At 53.2% G+C, this 13,426-nt stretch overlaps 1 protein-coding gene across 1 annotated transcript; it reads right to left on the minus strand.

Annotated features, from left to right (window-relative positions):
* Positions 1–448: 448 nt before the first annotated feature.
* Positions 449–5,088, minus strand: CTRU02_209995 (histidine kinase hhk13p; the record flags this gene model as incomplete). The annotated part of the gene is made up of 2 exons (XM_036720814.1): positions 449–559; positions 616–5,088. The coding sequence occupies 2 exons, from the start codon at positions 5,086–5,088 to the stop codon at positions 449–451; spliced, it is 4,584 nt and encodes a 1,527-aa protein (XP_036587654.1).
* Between the last annotated feature and the right edge of the window lie 8,338 nt (positions 5,089–13,426).

Consider the following 13,426-nt stretch of genomic DNA (forward strand, 5'->3'; position numbering starts at 1 on the left):
ATAGGATTTGTCTTTTGATATCTCTACACACGATAGTCCGAGTTGGAACACATCGATCTAGGATACATTATACTTGAAAAAAACATTTCATCTTCAGCGGAGTTTACACCCCCTCCGTTTACCCCGTTACTCGTCCGCGCTTCGTATGCAATCCGCCCTCCAGACTCCAGTCCTAGTTCTTCCGGATGCTTCTGAAAATCAATCCCTACCATACCCAATTAAGCCGTTTCTCCGTCTCCGAGTCTTTTTATGTCAGTTACACCGATGAACGCCTGTCTGGCCCGTACCCTTGATGCAGGAGAGAACATGGCCGTCATAAAAGTAAAATGGAAACTCGCCGCCACAGATTTCGAGAGCCAGTGGGGCTATTCTGTGCCATGTCGATGACACAAAAGCTTGTTGTAGGTGACAAGCTCAAAGGCAGACGATTTATCGAGCCTCTTGCCGCTTATGCCGAGGCCACTGAGTCTGCAGTAGTTAAAGTGTTGTATTTCGCAACCAACTCCTCAATCTTGGGTATCAAGTCCGGTATCCTGAAGGGCTTCGAAATCACATCATCCTGTGGTGCAATGTCAGCCAAATGTTGTATATATGATACTTATAGTCGTTACTTACGATGCCAGCGGCTTTTGCGCTTGCAATTTGCTCGGGTCGCGCGTAAGCCGTAACGGCGATGATGGGAATGTGTGAGATGAGAGTGCCTTCTCTTTCTAACTCGCGGATACGCCTCGCGCATGTCATTCCGTCCATAACAGGCATCTCGAGGTCCATGAGAATTACGCTCAGGTCGAAACCTTCCGCCTCCTTTCCGGACCAGAAACGAGATTTCTTCAGCTGATCGAGAGCCTCGCCACCGTGGTTCGCAACATGAGTGTTGTTGCCGCAGTTCTTGAGTTGTTTCTGGAGAACTCTTTGATTGACAATGTTGTCTTCCACGATCAACACATCCAAAGGTGCGGGGCCGTCAGGCTGCGGCTTCCGGTACGAAGTTCGCCGCGGCAGGGTGGTAGGAGGTGGAGTCGACGGGGAAGAGGTCGGCAGGGCTTTCGCGGGTCTTGCGAGATTGAGAGCGCAGAGCGTTGCCGATTCTGAACTGGGGGCTGGCGTTTTCCGGCATTTAACGTAGAATGCAAAGGTGCTGCCGATACCCTTTTCTGAGATGACGCCAATCTGGCCGCCTTGCAACTCCGCAAGCATCCTTGATATGAAGAGACCAAGACCTGAGCCGCCATATTGTACATGAGTACGTGGCGAGGCTTGCGAAAACCTTTGGAAGAGCAGCTTTTTCTCATCCTCACGCAAACCCGGTCCCGTATCTTGGACAGAAAAGTGAAGATTGATTTCCTCTCCATTGCCCCAATCCTTCTCCTGTGTCAGGGCTCGGACATCTTCCTTGCGACTGGGGAAGAATGAGACGCCCTTTCCGGTTACTTCGCTAATATCTTTTGAAGCGCTCATCCTCATTGTGATCTCGCGCCTCTCGCGACCTTGGGTAAACTTGATGGCGTTGGTCATGAGGTTGATCAAGACTTGTCTTAGTCTCGACGGATCTAGTCTAACCCAGTCGACAGCGTGGTTAAGGTATGCCTGCTCAATCGAGAACTCTAGACGGATGTCGTGCGTGTTTAGCTCCGACTCGAACATCTTTATAACGTGCCGCACGATAGTCACAGGGTGCGAATCGACCGGCGTGACTAACAACAGCTGGGAATCGAGTTTCGAGAGGGTGAGCACGTCGTCCACGATACGCTTCTGGTGGCTCGCGCAAAGATTGATGGTGTTGGCGGCTTCGGTACAATTATCCAACAGCGTCCCCAGCTCCTCGTCGTTGTTCTGCTGTGCGCGGAAATCGGTAATGCTGTTGACGATTTCATCTGCGCATTGAAGAACCGCGCTGAGGGGATTGCGCATCTCGTGGCTGGTTATGTCGATAAAGTTCTCTTGCTGTCGCTTGAGCTCGACCGCTTCTTCCCTGCGCTGTTTCTGGAAATCCTCGGCCCACTTTTGGGGCGAGATGTCTGTGATGCAGCCAAAGATGCTCTTCAAGTTACCGTCCTCGGTCTGTTCCGGGAACGCGCTCAGCAGAACCCAGGTGTCGATAGTTATGACTCCGTTCTGACGGCTGCACTTGAAACGGAACTCGATGGTGATGGCCTCCTTATCTTCAATGAGCTTCTTCCAAGAACGCTCAACATTCGGGCGATCTTCATCCTTCACACTCTGCATCCAGGTGTTGACGCTATCCTCCGTCCGTGGATGCCGCGAGATTTGCCACCACATGTCGTTGGCGAAATTAATGTCGCCCTTGTCGTTAGCAATGAAGATACCAACCGGTGCGAACTCGGCCATTCGCGTGAATTTGTATTCGCTCTCCACTGCCTCTTGTGTTCTGAGGTATAGTTCCATCTGCAGTTCTTGGCGATCCAGTGCGGCCAAGCGCGCAGCCCTCTGGCCCCTCTTGATCTCTTCCTCAAATAACACGACCGACGCCATCGACGTTGCCAGTTGTCTGGACAAGAGGTGAATGAAGAGCTGGTAGTCATCGTCATACGGCCGACGAGGGTTGGTGCCCAAGACAATGAAGCCCACCACAGACTCACCAGCCGTGGTAGGATGAACAGGCAGGATAACGATCGTCTTGGATGGGTCCCCGAAGCCTCTCCACTCAAGTCCCTCGAGCAGCTTGCTTGGCAGATTACCAGACTCCGCTGAGAGAACGATGGGTGCTCCTTGCATGGTCATGGACTGGCGCATATAAGGCGCAAAGCCTTCATCTGAGGTTTTAAGGTCGAGGTGCGTGAGAGCTGTTGAGTGCCCATCAGGTACGCCCAACGTGCCTTCCAGTTGCAAAAGGGGTGGGTGTGCGATGCTCCCGGAGTGCATAGAAGATACTTCACTCTCGTTATCCTCTTTCACAGAGTAAATGAGGGCAAATGGTACGTCCCAGTCATTGAATTCGAGACCTTCCTTGACTCTTGGCCAAAAGCTCCGAACGTCTTTAGCGGCAGCCGTCTTCTCACCAACTTCCCGCAGTGTCAACATGCGGCGTTCGTTGACCTTGCGGCGGGTGTTTTCAAAAGCCGGGTTGTAGAGTCCCACAACCTGGCCATCAGAGCCTAGCAGTGGGATGATGGACCAAGAGAAGAAGGTCTCTTCCAAAAATCCGTGTCGTATGATGAAGAGCTGATTGTCGTTCTTCATAACTGACTGGCCATTATCCCAGGCGCTACTGACCACACTCTCGAGGTCGTTCCATATTTCGGACCAGCCGTCCTTGTACCGCATACCCATGAGGTTAGGGTGCTTCTGACCGGCGAGTTCAACGTACGCTTCATTGTAAATGATGATATTCTCGACGCCCCAGTACATGGCTGCGGGGTGGGGGCTGCCCATGACCATATTCGCCATAGCCCTCAAGTCGGCACCCCAGTGCTCGATAGGACCGAGCGGTGTAGAAGCCCAGTCAGTATTCCGGCAGAAAAGGATGTGTTTGTTCAGGTCGGGTGTAATTTGTATACGTGTCCAATCAAAGGACGGTTTCATAAAGGCAGCTTGAAATACTTGCTGGGTGAACTCGTCGGTATGGTGCCTCTCGCCATCATCGACCATCACACAGTCATCGCCGGTTTGTGCGTCGTCCAACTCGTGTGATTCGGAGGCGATGTCGCCGAAATAGTCGGGCTCGTCATCCATCTGGACGTTGTTGGATTGTGGCGGAGTTGGGCCTCTACTCCGCTGCTCAAGGACGGCCGCCTCTTCAGCGAGCGGACCGGGTGAATCAGGCGCCGTCGACACGGCACTCAAGTTACCGCTGACGAATCGAAAGCGTTTGCGCAGGGTTGAGCAGGTCCAGGTGATGCCGCCATAACTGTGCGAGGGAAGACAGACATCCATTGATTCCTGGTTCTTGACAAAGCTCATGACCCAAGCTTTGAAATGAGTATATTGGGGGTTCTTGGCGGCCTCTTCACCTTCCACTGAGAGCAACTCCAAAACGCCAACAGACGCTCGAAGAGCCGCGTTAGCATAGAGCAGGTGGAGGGCGGATCTCAGCGTGTTGACCGGATTCGCCAGGTCTATAATGAATGTAGGGCGCTCATCCTGCTCGAGAAGCTCGACGACGCCGATTCCCCGTAGTATTTGCAATCCGGGAGGGACGGATTGGCTGTTGGGACTCCGCGACGAGTTTAACGTCGCTTCTGCGGAGGACGACAAGCTACTGCTCCCGGGGGTGCTACCAGACCGGGCCGGGCTTTGTGTGTTAATGGTGCCGCGGGGCAGACGAACGGTGTGGATTCCATCGGCATCCTCCCTCAGACGAGCCAGCAGGACAGCGGCAGCGTCGGAGGGGGGTAGAGGGTTTGGGCGAGGGGGCATCTGTCTCCTGGTGGAGGAGGAAGAAAAGAACAGGGGGGAGGTGACGCTTTGGTTCTGTCTCGCAAATATGGCTGATGGGAAGGGTGCCTTGGGTAAGTCGATGCTTTTCGGAGGAGCTAGGCGGGTACGCGGTTTCTTCAGCGGCGACGAGTGTACCTGGATCTGGGCCGTCTCTTCATCTGGCTGACGCTTCCCCGGCAGGGTCAACGGCCTTGTCAAGCGCGGGCGCGATTGTGGTGCTGGGGGGGAGCTTGTGACGGGAGACGTGGGATCGGACGTGGGCGTCAAGAGGGACTTGGAGACGGCGTCAAAGGGATTCTCGCAAGCTGTAGCGCTATATGTCAAACCATACCGACTAATGTCGGGAGTTGTCCATGGCCCCTCCGGCGTGTATATGTTTGTTGTCGGGGGCGGCGAGGCGGGGAGGTAGCGAGGGTTGGCGAAGGACTGGGTACCCGGGCCCTGGAAGAAATTGACGTTCGAGCCGGCGGAGAAGGCAAAGGCAGGAGCCACGGGTTTGGAAAAGGCGGCGGCGGCGGGAGCAAAAATGTTCGGCGCCTTCGTTTTCGAGGTCGTCGTCGCCGTGGTTGTCGCAGTCGTCGGGGCAAGAGAGAGTTGTCCGGTAGCACAATGGGGTCGGATCGTCGGAGAGGACGAGGGGGCAAGCAGGTGTATGGCGGGTTGAGGAAAACGGTCGTCGCCCTTCGGCATGAATGCGCAGGAAGAAGGGGAGAGAATGAGCGGCCGAAAGAGTCGGACCGGACTAGAAATTTTCGTCTCGTGGCTACTCTCAGCGTATGGTACTCTTCCCCTGCCCAAACTAAAATGTTCGTTTTAGCGACAGCGGAGACGGGGGAGAATGAGGCAGAGATAGGCCAGAGCAGAGGCGGAAAGGCACGAGGGGAGCACAGACGCGAGGCGGGCACAGGTGCAGCGAGCTTAGCAGGCCACAGGCACCGAGGGAAAGGTGGAGGTGGAGATGTGCGGCGGTGGTATAGTGGGCTGTTAGGGAGGGGAGGAAGTGGTAGCGAGAGCGGTAGGAATTAGCGGTAAAGTGCAGAAGGGGGGGGGGGGGGCGAGGGGGTGTGCGCGAGTACAGCATGCTCGAGAGAAAGATGCCCTACTACTACTGTATGTGGTACTATTCCCTCTCACCTTCCCTCTCTGTTTTTCCACCTCTATCACCTGCAACTGGCCAGACTTGCCCTACCTGAGTGGAGGCGGAGTGCGGCGGTTGAATGAGGAAGTCTTCAAAGGGCCTTCTCTCGGGCCATGGAGTGGAAAGGGAATGGCCTGCAACAGAAAAGATGGGATGGAAGGAGGCCTGGCTGGCTAGGGTTTACCAGGACAGGCAGGCTTCAAGGGGATACAACGACTGGGACTGGGGGGGGGGGGGGGGGGGGGGGGGGGGGGTGGATAGGTAGGTAGGTATTGCAGCACCCTGGGGAAGAAGGAGAGTAGTGTGGGCTGGGCTGGCCGAATCAGAGCTGCAAAGCAAAGACTGCTAAAGTTGGGAGCCGCAACACCCGGAAGCCAACAGTCGCAGCGGGAGGGATGAGAAGTGGCAGGGAGGAGGCAATAGATACAGCGCAAGGCGAAGGGGATAGGAAAGAAACTATAGAGGAAAAAAAAAAAAATTACCAATATGAAAATGATCCCAATCCAGTCTGTCGAGCTTCCGGTCAACACCACACACGAGGTGTAGTGGACAACGTGGGCACTTGGGGTGGATGTTTGGCAGCGGCGGCAGCAGTAGTAGCAGCAGCAGCAATAATGAAAAGGAATAGGGTGTAATGCGATACCAGAAGTGCGCGATGCTGCACGGCGTAATGCTATGTTGGGCGTTTGTTGCGCCGGGTGCTGCAGGCAGCGGTGGTGTTGGGTGTTGTTGTTGTTGTTGTTACTGGCTGGTGCCAGTGATACGCTCAGTACTACTAGTGAGTGTCCTATTTTGAAAACGCTTCAGCTTCACCTCAAGTTGTGTCGGTCTCCCGGGGTCGTTTCTTCCGCCTCTGCTCTCCTCTGTGAGTGAGAGAGGGCTTGTCGTAGGGGTGCGCTCAGTGGAACACGCGATATGGTCAGGCAGATAGCCAAACGCAGGTGTAGGTGTGCGCGGGTGAGTTAGGGGCTGGGATAGGATGGACTTCTGCAGGTGAGAACAAGGCGGCATAGGGGTGTGCTCTATCTGGTGACTCTCTCTGTCGTGTTTGGTCTTGTTCGTTGTCGTGGAGTTGTGGATAGATGGATGGACGTGGATCGGGGAAGAGAAATCGAGACGCAGTATGTGAAATCGGGGATCTCAGTGTATGAAGAGAGGAGCCAAGCCAAGGGGAGCGTCGTATTAGTGTCTGGCTCGGCTACGGTCGACCTAGATTTTTTTTTTTTTCCTTCGCTCTCTTTTCTTTGGTCGTCAGCTTCTTTGGGCTGGGAATCTGCTGCTTTGGCTGATCTGATGTGGTCCGGTCTGGACTGGCTTGGTCTTGTTTGGGTCTGCCCGTGGTCTGTTCAGGCAAATTGGTGCTAAGGTACGGCGATGGCAGGGAAGACAGGGAAGGCAGGAGCAGCAAGGTCTGGGGTGGGAGAAGCAGGCAGGAAGCTCCTTACTATAGTACTACGTTAAAAAGGCAGCCGCGACGGTGGTGGACTAAAGTATGTAATGCGTGTGTGCTCCAAGCTGTGTACCTGCTGCTATGTATGTAAGAGAGTGACTGTGTGCGTGGCCGTGGAAGGAGCAAAGGTCTAGTCATTGATACATTGGCATTACTATTATGTACAGGCAAGGGCAGGTGAAAGGTGGGAAAGTGGCAAGGTGTGGGTGTGCAGCGCGCTCTTCCCTTCCTTCAATTCCTTCCTTCCCTTTATTTCCCGCTTCGGTTGCCGTTGGGTTGTTCCTTATTTTCATTATCTTTATTTTACGTTTAGTTCTTTTATCTATCGTTATTCATTGCCAGCTGTCTTTACCATGTACTTGCCACTCCGTTACCTCCCCGCAGCGACGTATTGTAGAAAAAGGCCAGGCTACATGGGATACATGGAACGCAAGGTTCTCAAGCTAGGTGGCCCCTGCCTACCTGCCACCGACGGAAACATCAGCAAGAATGATAAGTCTTGTTTTGTTAGTAAGTAGTCTAACGAAATGTGTAAGCACGAGAGTGTTTGAGCCGATATGCATCTATGAGAATGAGAGCAGGAGGAGTAGAGCGAAGAAGAGCAAAAGAGAGCGCCTTCGTTCTCTGTGCTACTTTGTGCCATGCTGTATTGGCAGGCCGGCTACACAATTACGGAGTACCTCAACAGCTTACCAGTACGACATAGTATTAGTGTTCGTACCGCACTGATGCTAGGCCAGGATGGGAGGTGACCGGGTTTCGGGCCACAAGCTAGCGATTTGGGGGGCGGATTGCAGGGGGACACAGCTGGGCACCTGGGGTGGCAGATGGCAGCGTGGTATTTGGACCCGGGTCTGGAATCTCTTGGGCTTGTTCGGGCGCCGAGCAGTGCTTTGATACTTTTGCTGGTGCAGTTGCTGTTACTTCTCATCCCGCACTATTACGATATACATCCCATCTCTTCTGACGTCTCCAGATGTCAGGCAAACCTAGTGATCCGGTTGCTAGGCGAATCTGCACAATGCAGCGGGGAATGATACCGATGCTTCCCCTTACTCGTCATCATCTTTTTTTTTTCCTTTTTCCTCATCTTTTTTTTCTTTCTTCCCTACTTTCCTTTTCCTCCGCGCGGGCGGGGACATCCCATCTGCAGGCTTCGTAACCAAACAGGCCCAGGTCCAGCCAGCCAGTGCCTCGGATCTCCATTTATGATGCCAAGTCCCAGCTTCTGCCCAATCACATCTGGTCTTTTTGCTTCCTCATCTGTGGGTCCCGCTTCTGTTCCAAGCGAGTGGACTTTAGTCCGGTCGAATGACAAACACCACTAGAAACGAGGCACTACAGAATAGAAAACGACCAAACGACCGACTGTGCCATGTACCATCTATACACTAATGCCGCGCGGAAACTTTATTTGCCGCCAAGTGTAAGCTGTGAAAGGGAGATGGAGAAAGAAAAGGGAAAAAGGGAAAATCAAAGGGGCGTGTATATACCATTAGCTACCGTCTAGAGGATTGGATTTTGAGGCAGCACACGGCGGTCCGTGCCTCGTGGCGCTCTCGGGCGGCCTCGTGCTGCCATCTATTCATCGTGCCTCTTTCCCGCTGCTTAGCCCAAGTGGCTTAGTTTGAACATTGACGGTAAAGTCAGATTCGCTCTGTACCACCACCGTAAGCTCCTCGCATTTCTGGTGAAAAACGCAGGTAGAACAGTGGCAGCCAAGCAAGAACCCCCCTTTCCCCTTGGCCCCTGCCCTCTCTCCCCTAGTTCCCCAGGGCTGGCATCATGCTTCATACGTCGCGTTAGTACCCTAGGGCATGAGAATCTCCTAGAAGAATCCATCTACTCTCGCGCACCTGCCGCATCCCCGTCAGTCTTCATCTTGGGTCTAGTAACTTATGCGACAACGTAATGGTGGCTCCAGTGAACCCCTACTTAACTACACGGTTCTGTCAAGGGAAGAAGCAGCCAATCAATATGTGCCGGCATCCTGTCCGAAATCCGCAAAATGCGGTTTGACTGGAGCTGTGTGACCTGGCAAACTGGGTGTCACCCATACACGAGGTACCTGGTCCCTTTCGTCCTGGTGATCACTGCCTTGCTGGGTAAGGAGACGAGGATTAAGGCGAAGAGTGATATTCACACCGAAGCCTGCGGTGGCTATTGGCTGGAGCCGCGACATTTGAATGACATCCAACACATGGGGATAAGGAACTGAGTGACCGAGTAACCTGAGTTGGTAGTAAAATGCTTCAAGGCTACGTTGCACCAGCGGCGAATAGTCTTCTTGTGCCTTCTCGCTCTTGTTTCTCTTCCCTTTTTTTTTGTAGAAGATAGTAATAGTGGCGGCATTACAGGTCACTGTGGTGGGAAGGAGGAGGTGAAATGTCTTGTGGAAAAATAGATAGGTACCTCAGAATTTGGTCTGGCATTGTATGTGTAGTGTGTAGTGCGTAGTGTGGTGGCTCACCTGGAAACCAATGTGAAATAGCCTTTGCATGCAACGGGTCGCATCGCCTCTGTGTCTCTGTTCCCATATCCAGGAATGTATTCAAAACGGAAGCGGCCTATTGAGTCATTTGGGAGCACCACGAAAAAAAAAAAAAAAAAACGGGAAACCAGTGACAAAAAGCAAAGACCATACACCTCCAATTGACTCTCTTGTTGGCCATTCTGGTATCTTTGCCGCGACTCGCCCAGGGATGCATGCCCTAGTGACATCGGGAGGCTGCATTTGTACTTGTTGGGTAGACAGCGAGGGTCTTGTAAGTCTAAAATAGAATAAAAGTCCAAGAAAAAGGTAGTGATGTTCCTAGCCGATGCTCTCACCGATGCCCAACGCAAGACGTCTGATGTTGTTGTGTGTGTGTGTGTGTGTGTGTTGTGTTGTACGACCATGTACCATATGTATCAATCACATATCATGGCCAGGTCACTTTGTGCGGCCTACTAAGATAAAAGGTACGGAGTACACAGGGAAAAGTACCAGAATGACGAAAGAAACAGTCGATATTATCCTTCTAACCAGACATCGCACAGCGGCAACAGCCCGTCATTCCATAGACGCCAACTGATTTGCACTCATCGACGGCAGTAGCAACAAGTTTAGTCGAGATTGGATTTCCGTGGATTAATGGGATGGGAAACAGAAAAGCCAAAGCATATCCCATCCAGAAACCCCCGAAGAAGGGGGGGAGGCACAAGCATGGGGCCTTGTCTTAGTCTGGAGTCTGAATACCCCTTGTCGGTCTCGCACTGGCGCGTTCTAGACCGCGGTCGCCCCCACTTCTAGATCGCCGATCGGTGATCGTCACCTGCCAGAAAGCCCCGTGTTATTGGTCCCATTCCGGTAGTAGACGCCTGTCAGTTGAGCCTGCTGCCGGTTGCCCTTTGCCCCCCTTCCATCACGATTTCCTCTTTCCCGATATGTCCTACGTGAGTCTGGTCAAATGTTGGTCCCTTTCTTTATTTTTTTGATGCCATTACAGATCAAGATTCGATCTCTTTATTTTAATTATCATTTTGACACTAGCAGGTTATGAAGCTTGCACCTACTCGAGCAAGCGTCTAGCGATAGCGTTGCATTAACAGACGGAAGTCTTTGCATCCCGGCACTAAGGACCCGGATCTTGTTGCATTCAGTCAGGACTTCTAGTTCAGAATTCCTTATGCCTTTTTCTAAAGATGCCCTGGCGGGGGACAGCAGCCCGTACAGTATCCAGTGCCACGCCGTCTCTGACTGTCTCTAGTGCCGGCTGTCGCGAGGAGGAACAAGACATGTCGCCTCTCTATCCATGATCAACAGAAATCACCCCCATTCACAGAGCGCAAGGTGACAAGGAGCAGCTCCCTCGCCTCCTCTGGCGTTTCGATGCCCGCTGAACGACGTTTGGAGTTCTGGTCAATCTTCACGCGTTGTCCATGGATTTAGGCACAAGTCAGGTCGACAGGATGTGGCTGTCCAGCCCCCGTGCGGACAAACTAGCCAGCTACCACTAACACCACCCACCTAAGCAACCGAACAGCCGGACGGCTCGGGACTTGGCCAACCAGGCATGACCCAGTCTGGCTAGCTCCATTTTCATCCAAAAGCACACATTCTAGTACACTGACGGTTGCATGTTGACTGAGACCCCTCTGTGAGCCATGCCTCCTCGAGAGGGATGCTTGGAGGGCGCAGAAAGAGAGCAGCGCAAATCCTCAGTCTGCCCTCAAAGAGCGACTGACATGCCGTTTCATCCCGGCTAGCGTAAAGGTGACGTCGACGTCAGGCAGCCCCCAAAGTCTCACCTCGGACCTGGGGAGACTCAACAAACCCGGCGAAAGACAGTTCAAAATTTAAAAGGCCAGCCAAACAGCCTTGATATGCCCTTTTCGGTAGAGGGATGGGACACATTCTGCGCTTACAAGTCGTTTCACGGGCGAATTCGGAAGTCCTCCCGCCTTAACCATGAAGAGATTAGGTGATTGCACATATGGATAAGCTGTTGTCCATGTCTTCCATTCAATAGATTATGTCCAACTACGAAGAATGCCTGACGAGGAGGTGCTACAACCGTCTCAAATGCCACATCGGCCTCCGCTCCGGAAGTCTGCGTCGTGCCAGCCAGAGAAGAATGAAAACTGTTGGTCTGTTCTCCGGACGAGTCGCCCCGGTCGACTCAATTACGAGATCCAATCACCAATACCCGCCTGGCACGCATGCTTGAGCCCCTGTCAACAATCCGACCAAGTGCTCCATTGCACACGACACCTACCGGACAATAAACCGTAGGTTCGATATAGCATTACCAAGAGAAACTAGAGGGTTGAAGCCCCTTTCGTCATACCGCCTCCTACCGTACTAGACCAAGAGTAACACGCCGTCTGTACCCACCAGTGATCATTATGCCGCCTTGAGCGAGCCAGTGCCAATGTGGACTCTTGCTATTGTCAGATGCATGGAATCAGCCCTATGTCCCCGTTAGAATGGAACAGCCTCTTTCTCTCACTCGCAGGTTTATGGCAGAGCGCAGATGGTCCCCCTTTGATGGTAGGGAGTCATTCACAGGCAGTCAGGAAATACCATTCCTGTCTAATCCTTTGTTCAAGTAGATCTCGATGCGGCCTTGGTTCTTCATTCCTCGCTCTCAGCATGGGAATCTCAATTTCCGTTTCAGCCATGAGGCGCCTTTGGTGTTGTCTGAGCATTCGCGGAATCTCACTCAGCTGTAATGGTCGAGTGTGCGGCTGACCCAAGTGTTGCGACGGCATTTCAGTGATGCGCAAGGGGTCACGCCGTCTCTGGGGCTGCAAGAACAAGCACTTCAAATCGTGCACGACCGGCGCGGACTTGAGCCAGTCTAATTAATGGGTTCGTCTGATGGCTCTGCTACAGCTACTAATATGGTACGTCGTAGTTGGTGCCAAATTAAGAACACTTCAGTTCGTCGTAATGGCATTCACCCACGCAGAGAACACGCACTTGCTGGGTGGTACGCACGACGTGGGTTTAATTCATTCGAGGTGGCAGTCAAGTAGGTTCTCTATTAATATCTTGGGCGATCGTCTTTCGGCTATTACCAGCAGATCGGATCGTCGCTCACCTACTAGTAAGCTCACGAGTGTGGGATTTCCGATAGCGTGGCCTTCTACAGACATCCATCCAAACTTACTTCCAGACACCACAAGGGAAGCTTGTCATAATAAGTGAAGGTTTGGCAGCATCATGGCTGCAAACTTCAGGTTCTCGGTGTCCGGTTAGCAGTCCCCGTCCCGTGTGTTCGCCGCTCGTGTCTAGACGTCCTGGTCCATGGGTGTTCCCGCTTGTTGCCAATATGCCGGTTGGCAGGCCGTCAACCGCCGGCCCGCTTTATCAGATCCATAAATCGCGAGACCACTTTGCAGCAAGCGCCGATGCTCAGGGGAACCAACAGCATCACGTTGACATTTCAGTTTCTGGAAAGTTTAGCGGTCATCACAGTGCATCGATGCAGACAATCACGCCGATTCATCCTTGATTCTCTGCGGCGTCCCCAGTCTCATCGCACCAGCATCGCACGAAAGCTGATCTTAGCCTCCTGTCCCTCGGGCCACAGCTTCAGCCGAATAACGGCCCCCAGCCATCTATCCCGCCCAATTGACCACCCCTGTAGTGTTCTGTCCTGTTTCCCAGCGGGTATTGTGCGCAACAGTTGCGTATCGCCATTCCCATTGGCTGTTCTGTCCGGGGCCCGACCAATCGACGGCCCCTCTCCAGCTCGGCGCTTAGCAGCTCTCCTCTACTCCGTTCCTCATTGGGCACCGCCGCTGTGATTGTCAACCACGGCACATGCAGCAGCCGTCCAATGCCGCGACCCTAAGCTGACCCGACCACCGCCGCCCACCGTCTCGCCCCCCTCAACGACGAATGGTGAATGGGCGAGCTCTGGGGGGAAAGGAGGGAGCATTGCAACGGGAAC

Source organism: Colletotrichum truncatum (assembly GCF_014235925.2).
Source record: "Colletotrichum truncatum strain CMES1059 chromosome Unknown Contig_0006, whole genome shotgun sequence".
In the NCBI taxonomy this organism is placed as follows: domain Eukaryota; kingdom Fungi; phylum Ascomycota; class Sordariomycetes; order Glomerellales; family Glomerellaceae; genus Colletotrichum; species Colletotrichum truncatum.